The sequence below is a fragment of the Diabrotica virgifera genome, chromosome 4, assembly GCF_917563875.1.
Source record: "Diabrotica virgifera virgifera chromosome 4, PGI_DIABVI_V3a".
NCBI classification, from domain to species: Eukaryota; Metazoa; Arthropoda; class Insecta; order Coleoptera; family Chrysomelidae; genus Diabrotica; species Diabrotica virgifera.
Genome location: NC_065446.1, coordinates 164,390,151 through 164,409,958, shown reverse-complemented (window position 1 = coordinate 164,409,958; position 19,808 = coordinate 164,390,151). Strand labels below are relative to the sequence as shown.

At 31.7% G+C, this 19,808-nt stretch overlaps 1 protein-coding gene across 1 annotated transcript in view; it reads right to left on the bottom strand.

The window, feature by feature from the left end:
• LOC114332325 (tetratricopeptide repeat protein 12-like) overlaps positions 1–19,808 on the bottom strand; it is a 98,760-nt gene that overhangs the window by 9,994 nt on the left and 68,958 nt on the right. The window contains exons 2-3 of the mRNA XM_050648501.1: positions 14,285–14,433; positions 11,002–11,245 (exon numbers count right to left, since the gene is read on the bottom strand). Of these exons, the coding sequence (XP_050504458.1) occupies positions 11,002–11,245; positions 14,285–14,433 (393 nt within the window). The remainder of the gene's footprint in view (positions 1–11,001; positions 11,246–14,284; positions 14,434–19,808) is intronic.

Sequence of the window (19,808 nt, the reverse complement as noted above, 5' to 3'; positions counted from 1 at the left end):
TAAATTAATGGGATGGTGGACATCAGTCAAAGAATACAGTGAATTTAAAAACATATTAACTTTATTAGAGGTAAGAGAACAGGTCAAAATTTTGTGTTGTAGATTGCCCAACTGTCCACAAATACATTGTGGACTATCAGCTATATTAATTTTAAATAAATATGATGGAGTAAGACAGTGGTCAAATCTCATTCTGCATATGGTTCTTATCATATCTTTTGTCGACTCCATTTTAGAAAACCAAGGTTTATCCGTTATATAGTTTCTGATTGATCTGTAGTGGTTTCCTGTATTTACGTTTTCATCAATATACCTTTCTTTCCATTCTTTCTTAATCTCTTTGAATAAATTTGATTCAATATCTTTTGGCGTACAAAGATAATGGGTTAATACTCCTTGTGTCACCGCGTTTTTAGCCAATTCATCTACCATTTCATTTCCAGTTATTCCACAGTGGCTTTTAACCCATGCCAACTTAACAGACTTTCCTTGTTGCTGAAGTTCTTTAATTTTATTTATGATATATAATTCAATGTAGTTCACTTTTGATTTAGGATTTATAGCACTAATTTTACTAAGAGAACTTTTACTGTCACTAAAAATTATAAACTTTGAATGATTTATATTAGATAAATATTTTAGTGCTTCCATTATCGCTATTAATTCAGCTGTGTATATACTCATAATAGAATTTAGTTTAAACATTTTACTAATTTTATTACTGCTATCCCAATAGGCACATCCCACACCTTCAATATTTTTTGATGCATCTGTATATAGCATACAATAATCTTTGAACATTTGTGAACTGTCGGAGATAAACACTAATTTTCTTAAAGATATAGGCAACTTGCTATAGTCCCTTAAAAAGTATACCTGAACTTGTTCCATACTATTAAAGTCAATATTATAATTTGGGTTTATGTCATATTTATAAAGTTGTTTATCATATATTGTCATTTTTGAATATAAATCTACCATATTTAGAGTTTTCTTTTTTATCCAATATTTTTCTGTCAAGTCTGCTAAAAACAGTTGATGTATTTTGGAAATTAAACTTGCCTTTTTTTCATACAATCTAACTAAAAGGTTGATGCCAAGTTTTTTTCGTCTTATATCCATCGGCATTTCACAGCATTCAACTTGTAGATTATTTATCGGTGTACTTCTTAGGGCTCCTATACACAATCTAAGGGATTTATTAATGATTTTGTCTATTTTATTTAAATGACACTGTGATGCGTCACTGTATAATATTGATCCGTAGTCGAATATAGCTCTTATATTATTTTTAAATAACAACAAAGAAATATTTGGATCTGCTCCCCAACGTAAGTGTGATACGAATCGAAGAAGGTTTATTCCTTTTTCTGTTTTTTTAACTATATGGTCTATATGTTCTTTCCAGAGAAGCTGTCTATCCAGAGTAATACCCAAATATTTTACATAACTTTGTACAGGATAGGATATATTGTTTATTAAGATGTGATTGGGTATTTCTTTTCGTTTTCTTGTAAAAATACATAATTTGGTTTTGGAATCAGATATATTTAGTCCATGTAATTCACTCCATATTTTAATATGTTTGTCTCCTTCTTCAATGGATTTGACTGCATTTTCTATTTTAATGTTTTCTTGATAAATAACTATATCATCTGCAAATTGTAAAATTTTTGTTGAGTTTAAATTTTTTTCTATATCAGAAGTGTAAATTAAATATAACAAAGGGCTTAATATTCCTCCTTGAGGTAAACCACCCATCGCTAGTCTTGGACCAAATGTGTTATTATTTACCGATATAAAAATTTTTCTACAGTCATACAATTTTATTATTTTTTGACAGAAGCATTCTGGCAGACCTATTTGTATCATTTTGTTATATAGTATATTTAAATTAACGTTGTCGTATGCTGCTTCAACATCTAATAAAAGAGCGATTACTGAAGAATTTTTCGTAAACGCTAAATTTATATCTGTTACCAAATGACTCACAGCTTCCACAGTAGAATGATTTTTTCGAAATCCAAATTGTGTTTGTGATAATTTATTGTTTTTTTCTAGCCAACTTTCGAGCCTAAGTTTTATCATTCTTTCCAGTGTTTTTGTTATGCAGGAGCTCAATGAAATACCTCTATAAGATTCTGCTGAATCAGGATTCCGATTTGTTTTGAGAATAGGAATCACCCGGTACTCTCTCCAGTTATCTGGAATATCTTCTGATAACCATATTTGATTAAAAAAATTTAATAGTGTTTCTTTCCCTTTTTGATGTAAATTGGCCAACATAATATAATGTACATTATCTATACCTGGAGAAGTATTTTTCTTATTCTCAAGGCTTATTTCTAATTCACAGAAACTAAATGGAATTGAAAGTGGATGCATAGAGTTTTTTCTTTCCATTACATTAATTTTTGAAAATATATTATCTGGACATAATTTTCTTAAAAACTCCTCAACCCATTCTCCTTCAGTCACTGGATTTACTTGTGGTTTAAAAATGTTTTGTAATCGTTTGGCTTGATTCCACATATCTTTAATTGGTGTATTTTTGTTTAAAGTTTTACAAAAATTTCTCCATGCATTACGCTTACTCTCTAATACAACTTTTTTGGTTTTCGCTACACATTTATTATAATTTATATAATTTTGTATATTAGACTGTAGTTTAAACTTGCGTAAAGCTAGTTTTTGTTCTTCTATTACCTTTTTACAATTGTCAAATTTACAACATTAATGAATAGATTTTTAAATGGAGAACCGGTACCACAGACATGGAAAGAAGGATGGATAACATCTATACATAAGAAAGGTAGTAAACAAGATCCAAATAACTACATAGGTATTACCCTAACTAGTACACTAAGTCGATTGTACGGAAGAATTCTAAAAGATCTAATATGTGAAGAGTACCATCCATACGAATCAGAGGAACAAAGCGGCTTTAGGGCAGGTAGATCCACAATAGACAACATTTTCTCTATAACTCAAGTAATAGAAAAGAGGATGTCAAGAGGCCAAGAGTTGCATTTACTCATGGTAAATCTAACGAAGGCATATGACACGGTCCCCATTAATAGACTTTGGGAAGTGCTAGAAAAGACCAGCATAAATGTATCTATTATACAGGCACTCAAAGAACTATATAGAAACTCGACATCCAAAATTAAAAGCGGAAATAAAATATCAAAAGGTTTCCTGGCCACTAAAGGTCTAAGGCAAGGATGCTGTATATCGCCAGTATTATTCAATATATATATATTGATGAAGCCCTTAGACAATGGAAGAAGAAGTGCAATGGAATGGGACTACCGCTAGGAGATGCGATACTCTACACGCTGCACTATGCAGATGACCAAATTGTAATTGCACAGGACAAGGAAGATCTGGAATATATGGCAAGGAAACTAATAGAGGAATATAGAAAATGGGGCCTGGAGGTGAATACCATAAAACACAATATCTATGCGTAGGACGAGAAGAAACGGAGAACCTGAACCTGGAACAGGAGACAATTACAAACTGCAATGAATACATATATCTGGGAATAAAACTAACTACCCACATAACAATGATGTTCGCATCATGTTCTAAGCATATCCTACCAACATTCGTCGAAGTATATCCTTTTTAGTATATGCATAGTACAAGCATAGCATGTACCATAAAAAACATTCTAAATTTCATGTTCTTTGCATGTGCCTCAAAGAATATTCTTGCACCGAATATACTGAGCACATTCGGGTACGTAGTATCTCGGAATGTTCGTAAAAGTTTATTCTTAGAATATACCTTGATGTTTTGCAGAATTGCGTGGATGTTAATTAAACACCGAAGTACTTCTAGTCAGTTTTATTTTAAAAGAAAACTCAATAATTCTACAAATAACTTAAACATCAAAATCAACATTTATTTTTCCTTGACACTTATTTTTGCTTACAGTTGACATCTGACACTTATATAACATTGTTTCCAACTACATCATACAATAACAAAAATCCCCTAGATTTGCCGTTGCTTATTTTTACTGGGTATTCAACACCCCCCCTCAACGGTAAATCTCCTAGATCTAAATTAATTTTTTATTCTAAACCTAGCAACTCTCTAAATTTTTTAAACAGAGTTAAACCTAATGGTTTTGTACATATGTCAGCCTGTTGGTCACTTGTAGTAAGATATTTTAATACAACAATATTTTCCTTAATTTTATCTCGTACAAAATGAAATCTAATATCAACATGTTTTAGTCTCTTATGAAATTCCGGATTTCTACTAACCCTTATAGCGCTTTGATTGTCTGCATGAATTAGAACCGCTACATAATCAGGTTTTATTTTTAAATCATACATTAAGTATCTTAGCCAACATGCTTCACTCACACATACACTTAGTGCAACATATTCAGCTTCAGTAGAGGACAAACTGACTGTAGACTGTTTCCGTGATGCCCATGACACCGTGCAATTAAAAACTTTGAATACATATCCTGATGTAGATTTTCTATCAGTACGGTCACCTGCCCAATCTGAATCTGAGTACCCTACTATCAAATTTTCCTGTTTATATTTATGTTTATAGTATATCAAACTCATAGTAACTGTGCTTTGAATATATCTCAATACTCTTTTTATTGCTACCCACAAATCGTTACTTGCACATGTTTGATACCTGCTTAATATACCTATAGCTATACACAAATCTGGTCTTGAGCATAACATTGCATACATCAAACATCCTATAGCAACTCTACATTTCTTTTCTATCTCTATGCTCTCAGATTTTTTTCGTTTGAGAAAATCGTGGTGAAAATTATTATCCATTGGTGTTGTTGATGGTTTGCAGCTTGACATGTCAAATTTCTTCAAAACATTTTTTAAGTAAACAGTTTGATTAATTTTTATTTTGCCTTCAGACAAATTTTGAGTTATGCACATACCCAAAAAATGTTTTATTTGACCTAAGTCGTTCATTTTGAAGTTTTTGTTTAAAATGTATTTTATTTTCTCAACTTCTTGATCATTTGTACCTGCCAACAGCAAATCATCAACATACAGCAAAATGTATATCCTACCTTTTTCATTTACTTTAATATAAAGACAATATTCATATTCAGATCTTGAAAAACTCAAATTTTGCATCAAATTATGAAATTTGTCATTCCAATTTTTAGGTGAACTTTTCAAACCATATAAGGATTTTCTTAATTTGCAAATAGTGCCCTCTTTTTCTTTAAATCCCTTTGGGAGTGAAATAAAAACATTTTCTTTAATATCCCCATTTAGAAATGCACTACAAACATCTACTTGATGAATTTTCATATCAAAAGTATTACACATGGCTAAGAAAATCCTTATTGATGGTAATTTTGCTACTGGACTATAAATATCATTAAAAAACATACCAATTTGTTGAAAACCTATAGCTACCACACGAGCTTTATATTTCACTACTTTACCATTTTCATTTTTCTTTTTCTTGAACACCCACTTGCACTCAATGACTTTTTGACCATCACTACTTTGCACAAACTCCCATGTTTCATTTTCTAGCAACGCATTTATTTCTGATTGCATAGCTTTCTTCCAATTTTTACACTCACTACTGGCCACTGCATCATCATACGTCTGGGGTTCTTCATCATCACTAAAAGTCAACAAACTCATTTCGTCATCATCCAGAACATAATCATCATATCTTGAGGGTCTTTTTATATGTCTTCTCAGGTCATATCCATGCTCCTGCTCTATTTCATTCACATCTTCAACACTGCTATCAGTTTCGAGGTCACTCTCACTGCTTTCTTCTCTATTATTTTGAGGTTCTTCTGCTTCACTGTCATCTTCTTCTGACTTTATCTCCTCACATATCATCTGTATGTTTTTATTCATGTCTGTCTCCCCATTTTTTATTTCTATGGTTTTCTCGGGCAAAAATATGACATCTCGATGAATTTCAACTTTATTTTTGTCTGGGACAAATATTTTGTAACCTTTTACATCCTCACTGTAGCCAATAAAGAAACCAAGCATATTTTTTGCATCCCATTTTAATCTCTTCTCTTTTGGGACATGCACTGATACTCTAGAACCAAAACTCTTGAGTGTAGAAATATTATTGACTTTCTTTTTGTACCATAATTCATAAGGTGTCACATTTTTTATGCTACTAGGGCCTGTTCGGTTTAAAACATACACTGCTGTATGTATGGCCTCTGCCCACAAGTTTTTATTCAACTTTTGCCCTTGTATCATAGTTCGGGCTGATTCAACTAGGGTTCTATTTTCCCTCTCAGCCCTACCGTTCTGCTGAGGCGTATACACTACTGATCTCTGATGTTTTATGCCTTGATAGTCAAGCATCTCCTTTATTTCTTGGTTCATAAACTCTAAACCGTTATCTGATCGTAAATTTTTCATCTTGCAGCCTGTCTCTCTCTCGGCTAATGATATAAAATTTTTAAGGTGTTTCTTAACTTCTGATTTATTTTTCATGAAATACGCGTGCCTATAATTTGTATAGTCATCCTTTAACAACAGGAAATACCTATTTCCCCCTAAAGACTCTTCTTCCATAGGGCCACATACGTCTGTATGCACTAATTGTAATGGCTCACTTGCTCTTGATTCACTTAACTTGAATGGTATTCTGTGTTGTTTACCTGTTAAACACTGTTCACACACGAATTTTTCGTCTATAAAATCAATGTTATTTTGCCTTAAAAAGTTTCTCACATATGTAGTATTTTGATGTGCTAGTCTGCAGTGCCAAACTCTCAAACTTTCTGTTGTTTTTGCAGAATTACACTCTGATAAAAATACATCTACTAAACAGCTGTTTTCTTGAACTTGACCGTCAGACAAGTTTTCGTTAGGGGTGCGTTCCGAAATTAAAATATTTGCAAAGGTTTCAGTGTTTTGTTCTTGTGAGAATAACATTTTGTATAATTTGTTATCCCGTGTTGCCAATGCTCTTATTTCTCCTTTGTCATTATAAAATTCACATTTTTCATTGTTTGAAAACATCTTATAACCTTTATCTAAGGCACATCCAGCTGAGAATAAATTAAATTGTAAATCTGGCACAAATAATACATCTGACAGGGTTGACTTTATAAATTTCTTACCATTAAATGCCCATAGAGTTATTTTTCCAATACCTTTAACTGGTAATTTTTCTCCATTTCCGACTTTTACTTGTTTTTTATAGCTTATCTCTATCAATTCTTCAAACAGATCTTGATTCCAGCACATATGTTCGCTAGCTCCTGTGTCCAAGCACCATTCATTTTTATTTTTCTTACTCCCAGTATATACCATGAATGCATTACTGTCAATTTTATTTTCTTCTCTGCTTGTCTGTTGTTTTTCATTTTTATTTTTATTAAACCAACACTCTTGTAAGTTGTGTCCTCGTCTTTTACATTGACTGCATACTTTTATGTCTTTCTGGCTATTATTATCTCTCTCTTTCTTCTTGAAAAAGCAATTTTTCGCAATATGGCCACCTCTGCCACAAAAATGGCACTTTAATCTGGTTTTCTTTTGCCCTTTAAATTCTCTGCTTGTATCACTTTTCATCGCCAATGCTGTGCTGCCCTGTGCTGACTTACTTCTTTCTTCTTCGATAAGTAGTCTTGATGTAAGTTCATCTAGGGTTTGTTTATCAGATGGTACGGATTCCCATGCGGATCGAAAATGCTTATATTCCTCTGGCAATGCCATAAGTATTTTTGTCATGATCATTTTATCGGACAGCTCTTCACCAGCTTGCTTTAGCTTATTTTTTATCTCTTCAAGCTGTGATATGAATGAGGCAACATTTTTACCTGATGAAAACTCCAAGAGAAAAAACTTTTGTTGCATTAAATGAATGCTCACCTCTGACTCTTTGTCGTAGACAGACTTCAACTTTGTCCACATATCTTTCGAGGTCTCACAGGATAAAATGTGTGTCATAGGGCCTTGCTCTATTCTGGTTACTATAAATTCTTGTGCTTTTGAATCACTAGCATCCCATTTCTTTTGGTCATCTCCAGTAGTGCTCGGTCTCACAGACTTTCCTATTACTATGTCATAATAACCACGGCTTTTTAGCACTACCCTTGTTTGAAATTTCCAGGCTACCCAGTTGTCACCACCACTAAGTTTCAACGCAGCCGATGAATTTTCCATTTTTCGGATTTATGTTTTTCTTTTTTTATGTATATATACTCGAGCTTCTTTTTCACCTTTTTTTCAGCTTTTCTTTTTTTTATTTTCGTTGGCCGCGGCAAACTACCGACACAGGCTCTTCAACACTGACTTTTTTACTGGCGAAATACTCACGAAACAAGTGATCTGGGCCATAACCTGATGTTTTGCAGAATTGCGTGGATGTTAATTAAACACCGAAGTACTTCTAGTCAGTTTTATTTTAAAAGAAAACTCAATAATTCTACAAATAACTTAAACATCAAAATCAACATTTATTTTTCCTTGACACTTATTTTTGCTTACAGTTGACATCTGACACTTATATAACATTGTTTCCAACTACATCATACAATAACAAAAATCCCCTAGATTTGCCGTTGCTTATTTTTACTGGGTATTCAACATACCTTAATCGAATATTCTTAGTATATGCGTAAGTATATGCAAAAGTATATACTTAACACATACCTACTTGTATATACTTTTAAAATATCTAAAAATAATATACTGTATGTACGTACCTATAGGAAGAAGAATAATGTGAGCCTATAGATTATCAACTTCGCGTTAAGAATAATTAATAAAATTTATGTATTTTAGTAGGTACTACTGAACTATCTAATTCATTTTTTTTAAACCGTTTTAATTGTATGGTAAAAAGTTTAAAACTTAATTCTATTGTGAAGAAAAATGAGAAATTCTCGTTTCGCTTTCAGTTGAAATGAATATACCATTTTGATTCGAGTTTATACCATAAGTAAAATAATTTTCGGGAATCCGGAAACGGCCATTCATTGTCATTCTGTCTGACCCTTGCATTGCATTTTATACCTGCACAAGGGAAGGGGGTAGGTAACAAAAGAGCAAAATATGAAAATAGTTTCCAGTGCATTTATATGTCTACGCTGTTAGGAAGGACCAAGTATTTCTAGCTACAAGGACTAAAACATTTTTAAGAACATAAAAAGCAGTTTGAAAATAATAAATTCATATTGGTACTTCAATATATTTCCTAAATACCTAGTAAGTAAAAGTATGTATAATGTATATAGATACCTATAAATTTTAGTAATTTACATACATATAATATATTTGGCTATTATATAATTATATAAGCAGCATTTTTATTTTGATGTGCACATAATAACTAAATATATTACTTATATTTTATATATAGGCTACTTACCCATATAATATTTATTATACATAGGAACCTATATAACTAACTAAAGTTTATATATTTTATACTTACTTTTCACGTAATATTGTAGAATGTAATAACTACATTCTCATATGCAATTAGAATATGTAAACATAATATATTAGTAGAACCAAAGAATACTAACACACCCTGTGGGTGTGTTACTATTCTTTGGTAGAACCTATAGGATGAGATTGGGTGATGTTGAAAACATACTTCTGAGAAATACAGCACATCCTTGGAATATTCTTCCCATATACTAAAAATATGTGCGATAGTACATTCTAAGTATATACATAGAAGGTATATAGCACTTTCTTGGAATATTCTTCCCATATACTAAAAATATGTGCGATAGTACATTCTAAGTATATAACTAGAAGGTATATAGCACTTCCTTGGAATATTCTTCCCATATACTAAAATATGTGCGATAGTACATTCTAAGTATATAAATAGAAGGTTTATAGCACCTCCTTAGAATCTTCTAAAAAGTATGTTCTTGGTATATACTGAAAAGAAGTGCGGTAGTACATTCTAAGTATATACATAGAACGTTTAAGTACTGTAATGTAGTATATACTCAGTATATGCTCTGCACATTCGCAATAGTAATTAGGCATATTCTAAGTATATACTTTTTCTGAAAAGTATGTTCTATGAATCTACTAAGAACATGAAATTGTTATGTGGGTAGTACAGAACGAAACGTAGAAAATATTAAGGAAAGGATAGTAAAGGGAAAACAGGTGATAGGAGCCCTGAATTCGGTACTGTGGCAAAAAAATATAAGAACAGAAAATAAAAAACGAATTTACAACACAATATTAAAACCAGTGTTAACTTATGGAGCTGAAGTCTGGCAATTAACCAACAAGTACAAAGATAAATTACTAGCCACTGAAATGGATTTTTGGAGAAGGTCAGCAAGAAGATCTAGACTAGAACACAAAAGAAACGACGACATTAGACAACAAATGGAAATAGAAAGAACAATCATAGATGACATCGAAAGACAACAGTTAGTTTGGTACGAACACGTAAGACGAATGGACGAAAGGAAAATTCCCAAAAAAGTGTTAGAATGGACCCCCACAGAAAAACGAAAACGAGGAAGACCAGCAACTACATGGATAAAGGGCATGTCAAAGACGATGTCTGAAAGAAATCTAAGAGAGGAAGACTGCCACAATAGAAAGGAGTGGCGATTAGGAACGGAAAGGCGTAGAACGCTATAAAACCGATATAATATATAATTTTGGTAATAATAACTTTTTGTAAAAACTTATAGTTTTTGGGTTATTCTTGAAAAACCGCATTAAAGTATGCTTTTTTTCACGACAAATTTTTGATAAAAATTTTAGATAACAAATTTTGCTAGAATTTGTCCCTTTATCGATTTATGAAGTTATTTTTAATAAACTTATTTTCACCCCCGAGAAGGGTTGGCATCTATCCCCAGGGTAAAAGTGCAAGTTGCCACCATGTCACCTTTGTTTCTTGAGGTATTCTTTAACTTTGTACTCACCAATTTTCACGAAAATCGATGAAGGTCACCGAAATCGGAGGTAATAGTTGGTTTTAACTTCATACACTGTACTATCTCACCTGTTATAAAATCCTTGTCATTGGGATTCCGCTCCAATACTTCTCTTATGTCACGTTCATATCCTTCTTTATTATTTTGCAAAAAATTTATCTTTATCAACAACAACCATGACTTCAGACAATCTTCATTTAGTCGTAGAGCCAGCTTCAAATCTTCTTGCGCTCTTTCGTATAATTTAAGATTAATGTACGTTAGTGCTCTGTTATTATATAATAGTACACTGTCTTTAATTTGTTCAATTGCCTAAAAAAATTTACCTCATTAGTTTCACCTTGCTGCAATTATTTGTATACCGCATAATATAATTTTAATTATTTTTATACTAAGCTGTAACCTGATCTTACTTTCTCGGCCATTTGTATTAGCACCAATCTAATATGTAGATAGTCATCTTCATTTGAGATTATTTTTGATAGGTACTATTATTATTATAGAACTATTATTACTGCTCTTAACTTTCCGCATTACTTCAAAAGTGTTCCCTCGCTTTAAAAGGAGTAAAAACCAGAGTGGCACAAGTAAAGTTTTAAGGGGGAGGCGAGAATGGAATATTGTAGACTTACTTAGACGAGACGACTTGAGCAACGGAACAAGTTAGATCAAGACACAGAACTTAAATCGAGAATATCAAATGGATCATGATTTCTGAACATATGGTACCCAGAGGAACCTACAGACCTAAAGTACCTTTACAACTAAACATTTAGTCACGGGAGGGATGGAGTTGACGAAAGTACTGATCCAGAGTACAGGGTGAGATGTGGTACATAGATGGGTACTGCAAGAGTCGGGTGTAGGAATATTCAGTAGTGGTCAAAATTTAAACATTTCTGTTCCACTGAGCGAATACTCTACAACTAGAAAGTAACCTGTACACTGAAATACCAACCTACAAATTTTAAACAACCGAAAAGTTGATAGTTTCGAGTTATTTGCAATTGAACATGTTCATTTTTCAACAAAAAAAAAAAGCATATTTTTGGACTGTTTTTCGCAAATAAATCAAAAAGTAAGTATTTTGTCGAAAAAAAAAATTCTTACCAAAACTATAACTGATAAAAAAGTGAAAAAAAAATGGTGTACTTTTATATAAAGTCTGTAGGCCCAGCAGAAGCAGAGTTGTAGCTAAGTAATGAAAAGTAGGTTCTTATTCGTCAAATTGCAAATCGAATATTTCAATGTGAAATAACAAATAGAAGCACTTTCGGTGAAAACCCATTACAACTTTTTTACAGTGTTTAAAAAAACTTTATTTTTGATTTAAAAAAGTTTTTAACATGAAAGGTAAGTAGGTTACTCTCAAAATAATGTTGGCCTCTTTTATTTTTGGTAAAAAATATCGTGAAAATCACTTCTTAATTAGCATCCCAAATGAAATTAATCGTTGCGCTCCACAAGTTAATTTAATTATGTATTGTTTATACAATCTGTAAGTTTCATCGGTTCAAAGTGCTTATTTTTCAAAAGGCTGTAGTTAAAAGGGCTTGAACGAGTCACTAATCACGAGTGTATGCAAATTTTACACAGCCATATCTAAACTAATTTTAGTTAGTAACGTTACTTAATTGCTTATATTATCTACAAATTTTATCCGTTCAAAGTGCTTATTTTTAAAAAAGCTGTAGTTAAACAGCCATATCTTAACCAATTTTTGTCTTACACTAAAACACAAATCCAGAATATTCAGAAAACCAAAATCTACATTTTCTTACTCTTTGAGATTTTTGGTATCACTAATAATTTTTAAATTATTTTTAAAGAAAAGAAATTTTTCAACATTAAAAAGTTTTTTTCTACAACCGTGTTAAAAACGCAATTTTTAGCACTCCATAGGAGCGTTAAAAATGCTACTTTAAAGCACTAGTGCTTTAAAAATTTTAAAGCACTGCAGTTAAAAGTGAATTGTCAAATTTTGAAACGTCAAAATATTTATATTTCATTTATTAACATTAATATTAATAGTACAACTTGCGCAATTTGAAAAAGGTGGTTTAAAAGGTTTTTTAAAATTTAATTTAAACTGTATTATTGCATTTTTAACACGTTTGTAGAAAAAACAAGTTTATGTAACGGTATAATATTTTCACTAAGAATTTTTAGACATTCCCCTCGAGTGTAGACAACCAATTCTACCTTTTACGGGTCATAGGTTTTATTGGTTTTACCAATTAACAAAAATATTGTATTTTATAAATTTATAACGTTTGTAGAAAAAATATTGTATGATATACGTGTTAAAAAGTACATTTTTAAGGCACTCGTGCGAATTGCAGAATTCGCTTTGCTCATTCTGTTAACTTTCACATACGTGCCTTAAAATTGTACTTTTAACACTTAGGTATATCATAAATAACTATTATTTTAAAAGCAATTTTTTTCAAAAATAAGCATTTTGAATCAATGGAACTTACAGATCATATAAACAATACATACCTTAAGTAACTTGTGAAGCGGTAATGATTAATTTTATTTGGGATGCTAATGAGGGGGTGATTTTTACGACTTTTTTACCAAAAAAAAAGGAACCAACTTTATTTTATGCGTAACTTAGGTACCTACTTTTTATGTTAAAAACTTAAGAAAAAACAAAAATAAAGCTTTTTTAAACACTTTAAAAAAGTTGTAATGAGTTTTCCCCGAAAAAGTGCTTCATTTTTTGGTAATTTCACGTTGAAATATTCTATTTGGAATTTGACGAATGACACCCTACTTTTCATTAGCTACAACAGTGCTTCTACTGGGTTTGCAGACTTCATATATACACCGTTTTTTTTTCAATTTTCTATAAGCGATATTTTTACCAAAAAATATTTTTTTTCGATGAAATACCGTCTAAAAACGTGTTTTTTGTTGAAAAATGAACACATTCAGTCGCAAATAACTCAAAAAGTATTGACTTGTGAAAAAACCGTATAGAACAAAAGTTGCTTAAAATTAGTCAGTTTATCCACTTCCGGACTTATTTTAAACGTAAGTTTTTTCACCCCACGAGAAGAGGTGGCACTCACCCCCAGGGCAAAACGATACATCGGCACAATACAACTTTTTTCTTTGACATGTTGGCTATTGGCTATGTATGCTAAATTTCATGTCATCCAAGCGGTTCTTTAAAATTCGGAAGTTTTGTAACATTTTGCCGGGAGTGAATGGACTATTAGTCAGAATGACCAATTGTGGGCATTTTTTTTTTTTAATAAAAGGGAAACTATTTTAAAATTAATATTAAAAATAACATGAATAATGGGATATAATGCTTTAACGATGCAGTTAAATAATTCCTACCTTATTATATAAAGTTAATGCCTTTTCAAATTCCCCTCTTCTGAATGCAAGCGTGGCTTGTTTTTTAAAGGTTTCCATTTTTTCTTTCCTTACCAACTTATCTGTGTACCTCTTATCAGCATCTTTTTCAACTTCTTTCATAAATGCTTCTAAAAAAGAATGTTACCTTAAAACAAAAATGCTTCTTTGCTTTTTCTCTTTTTATCATATGTTTCTTTCAGAACTATGCTTGAATCTGTCCACTGAACTTTCTGTACATTGCTCATGAATTATTTTATTTTTATTCATTTACCAAATTTCATTCATTTATCAAAATTGAATAACCATTTTCAATTTCGATGCAAAACGAAACTACAGCCGCATCATCATTCCAGTTCAATCAGAGAGTGTAGCAAGCACCTCTACCGGTTTCGAAACTTATTAGTCTCTCATCAGGAGGTACATATGCTGCTCTCTCTCTGGCCCAACTAGGACAAACCCCGGCGTGCAGGCACGGATTGCAACGAACAAAATGGCAGGGATGCCCTAGCGGCAACTGCTAGCAAAAAACTAAGTTTTCAATCTAATAGCACATAAAACAACATCCAAAAATGTTACTCTACATCCTACCAGATTGAAAACAATGGGAACCTTCTTTGGTTTTTTTTTCAGTCATTTACTTTACGAATACAAATATTTTTACTTAGGAGAAACATCAAGACCATTAAATGTTAGAATAAGTGGACATCAATATTATATCAAAAATAGAAAACTTTATAATATCTCAAATATGAAAACACGCATAAGAAAATGGATATAGAGTTCAGCGAAAAGATTTCTGTTAGTATAATCCTGATAGAAACAGAAAGTAAAAAGTAAAAATCAAAGAAGTGGTTCTTATTATGTTAAATAAAATCCACTGCTTAGCAAATTTCTTGGGAGAATACAGCAGGATCCGATTATCTACCTATATTAAAACAGGAGATCAAAAGAAAGAAAACACCACTATTAGTAAATCAATAATATATACAGTCGTTATTTATGCTTTAAAATAACATACATATAAAATCAACGTTTGATATTAATATTGAGAGTAAACTAAACGTAAGACCAAATATTTAGCATGTGGGGATAGTATTATGGGGTTTCTTTCCTCTTGATTTATGATGGGATTACTAGCAGGTCAATTTTACTCCCATCATTGCATGTGGTTGTCTCTTAAACGACAAATCACATGCTATGATTTTTTCTGACTGGTATTTTTAATTTAAAGTTGAGTTCATGTAATCACATGAACTATCTGCCAATAAAGTCGTCCCAAGAATGGAATTCAAAAATTTTGCCAATCATTATGAAGTCATCTACTTCAAAATATATTTTTAACCAAAGTAACACAATAACTGCAGAGATCAACAGACGTATATCTAGCAAAGAGAGCATACTATAAGAGCATACTAGAAACGTGAACGACGTGCAGAAGAACAGTATAGCATGGCGTAGACGCAATAATTTTGAGCTTTACCGCCTTTATAGTGAGCCTAGTGTTGGTGGGTCCATCAAAATAAAACAGGCTGCGGTGGCCACTTAAAGATAATGTATGAGATGAAGCCGTTAATAGTTATTTATGTACCAAGTCAGTAAAGTGGCTCTTTATCGAACGAGTCTGATATTACGAGCAGAGGGAGCGAAGCGAGCGAGACGAGTATCAGACGAGTTCGATAAAGAGTCTTTACTGACGTGGTGCATACAAAATTTTATCGCCAATCATAAAAAACATTAACACTTACTTAATTACCTACATCCTTCTAGTGAAAAAAGAGTGTGTGTACTTTGTACGCACGTAAGAAGTTATATTTTTTTATTGTGATTTGAATGAAATGAATATATTTTAAAGAGTTTTATTGTGTTTTCATTTAAATAATAAACTAATTTTAATACTTAAAAATAAAATACCAAAAATTAAAAATACCGTCAATATTTACGTCATTGTTTATGAAGTGTAGCCTGCTGCAGCGCAGCGCAGTTGCTTTTCCCGTGATGAATAGTAGAAAATCCAAATAAATATATTTGCTAACAAATTATCAGTAGGTACCTAAATATCTATTGCCGTCCTATATATAATCGAATTAACAAAAACACCATTTCATACTATATTCGCATTAATAAAAAGCTTAAAGATTTAAGAATTCTTTTAATTTTAGACGCAATAAAAATTTCGTATGACAGTAATGACAGAAGGCTCTTGCATGATGGCCGATTTCGATGTTTAATCGATAGTTGTTAGGTATCAATATTGAATACCTAATTACTAAATCTGTAAAGTTTTGATTTATGTTTTATAAATATAATTGCAAAATACTACAGAATTTCAGTTTCTGACATAAATTTAATTAATAACGTAAATTTGGTACAATATTTTTAATAATTAAAGTAAATAAATTTTAAGTTCACTCAAGTAAATAATCGATTACTGCCATCGGCCACTTACATTCAATCTCAGTTAATTTGATTAATCGCGGCAGGTAAAGTAAAATTCTTCTTTCAGTAGTTTCAGTACAATAAAATGTTACTTTACGCAAATGGCGGCAAATGAGTACAATAATGAATGACTTTAGTGACGGTTGGCGATAAAACACATCTATAACCAAAGACCGGATGGAGTAAGGAAAAGAGGCAGACCCAGAGCTCGATTTAAGGACCAGGTGGAAGACGACTTACGACTGTTAAGAGTACGAAATTGAAAAACCAAGGCGGAGGATATGAACGAATGGAAGCTGATTCTAGAATAGGCCAATACTCATCAGGGGTTGTAGAGCCAATGATGATGATGATGATGACTTTAAAATGTACAATTTATGTCTGAATATGAATAAGTTAGATAAAATTATTACTACAAAATACGCTTACTATACCTAATTCAAGATTTTTGACGTCAAAACCTCAAAAGTATTTCCAAGCTATTAGAATCATCATCATAAGTAGCTCGATAGTCCGTAATGGATATTGGCCTACTCGCAAAGAAGTCGTAACTCCTGTCGATTCCTGGCAACTTCCCTCCATCTTCTGACCCCTAGAATCTTTAGGTCTTCTTCCATATCATCAATCCATATTTTTCGTGGTCGTCCTCTACTTCTTGTACCCTCTGGTTTTGAAAAAGTTAATTTCTTAGTGTATTCGTGATCTGGCATTCTAGCAATGTGTCTAGCCCATCTAATTCTCTGCACTTTAACGAATTTCACAATATCTGGATCGGTGTATAACTGATACTGTTCAAAGTTATATCTTCGACGCCATATTCATTTACGCCCCATTTTCATTTACGTCCCCAAAAATATTTCTAAGAATTTTTCTCTCAAAAATACCAAGAAGTCTTTCATTATTTTGAGCTATGGTCCGCGTGTCAGCCCCATATATCAAAACCGTTCTTATTAAGGTCTTGTATACAGAGTGAGGAAAATAAAGGGCCTATTAGAAATATCTCGAGAACTAAAGGCCACAGAATCATGAAAATTGGAATAAAGGGGTTTTGAAGGATGATCTATTAAATGAAAATATTTTCATCTCTTTGCAACTTCCGGTTATACCGGAAGTTGCTTATAACTTCGTTTTTTTAAAAGGAACACCCTGTATATTTTTACATTTTTGGATTGTCTTCGATGTCTTCTTTCTTAAAATATGAGGTTTTGTAATGTTATACAGGGTATTTTAAAAGATAATTACGCTTTTTTATTAATTTCGTACCAATATTCATACCCTGTAGGATTGTAGTAGTTTGACATCTAAAACTCTACTTACGTTTAAGTGATTTTTAATATAGTCTACTATTGTTAAGAAACATTAGTATAGCTAAATTTTTAAGTTTAGTATACAGGGTTGGTCGAAACTCGGAATGAGTATTTTCTGAGTTTTCTTAAATGGAACACCCTGTATTTTAGTATTGTAATGAAATGACATTTTATGGTACTTTTTTATTTCTTAAGCATTCCCTATACCTAACTGCTTTAATTTGTGCTTAATTGATAATCGCACTAACAATCTTAACTACGTAGGTATTTTGATAGCTAAACCATTATTGGTAATTTTAAGGATCAGTCTAGATTAATATGTATTTATTTCTGAAAAATTATTTGTGATTGAATATTTTCATGGCCAACCTAATAAAGTTTTACGTATTTTTTGTTGCAATTAATGTTTACCTTGAATCACCAATAACTCACCAATTAAAGCGGTAAGGTATAGGGAATAGTTATAAAATAAAAAAGTACCATGAAATATCATTTCATTACAATAGTAAAATAGAGGGTGTTCCATTTAAGAAAACTCAGAAAATATTCATTCCGAGTTTCGACCAACCCTGTATACTAAAATTTCAAAATTAGCTATACTAATGATTCTTAACAATAGTAGACTATATTAAAAATCACTTGAACTTAAGCAGAGTTTTTAATGTCAAACTATTACATACATTCTGACACACTAGGCTCTAATCATTTTATTATCAATATGGAAATATTAGATAGTACTACAACTGAAGAGTTTATACCCAGAAGTAAGTGGAACATTAGAAAAGCCAATTGGACTCTATACACAACATCAGTTGAAAATTTTTTTAATAGCGTTTACGAAATGGACAGTACATCTGATAAATATAGCTTTCTAATAGATAGTATGAATCATGCTGCGCACATTTCAATCCCGCAATATAAAACTTTTAAAAATAAAATTCGTTGTTCCCCACCTTGGTGGAATACAGAATGTGATACAATTATTAAAAAAAGGCAAGAAGCACTGACAGAATATAAAAAAAATGCTAATTTTAATAATTATATAAAGTATCAAGCTAGCATGGCTAAAACTAAGAAGAATCTAAAATTGATAGCTAAAAAGAGTTGGAAAGATTTTGTGTCTTCTCTAAACAAAAATACTCCAACTACAACGTTGTGGAAGCAAGCCAGAAAACTAAATAGAAAATCAATTCCAAATGCATACAATTTGGATAACACCTTATGGCGCATCCGCATTGGTAAATTTTTCATGCGTTTTGAACTAATGGTTCGTCGCAAGAATTTTCGTCGCAAGAATTTGCGTCGCAAATTTTTACCAGTGAGGACGCGGCGGTCTACCAGCGAAAATTTATTTATCGTTCGTTGTGCGTACCTGCTCAGGTTGTGTGGAGTAAATCATAGAATTGGTTTTCGGTTTAAATAAGTAGACGGATAGAAAATATTATTATGGATTTATCCAGGGAAGATGTTTTACTATTAATCCAGGAATATAGTAAGCATCCTAATCTATGGGATCCAAAGAATAAATTTCATTATAACAAAAATAAAACAGCTGATTCTTAGGAAGAAATTGGAAGAGTTTTTGATGTTGAGGGTGTACAAGGAAAACAAAAAAATATTAAATTTATTAGGCTCTTACAGAAGGGAAAAAGCCAAAGGCAAGGAAACAGTTGGAACAGGGAGATGTAAAGAATTTTTGTATAGAAAATAAAATATATAACATGGTTTTCAAGAAATATTTGATGTATATTATCTTAAGT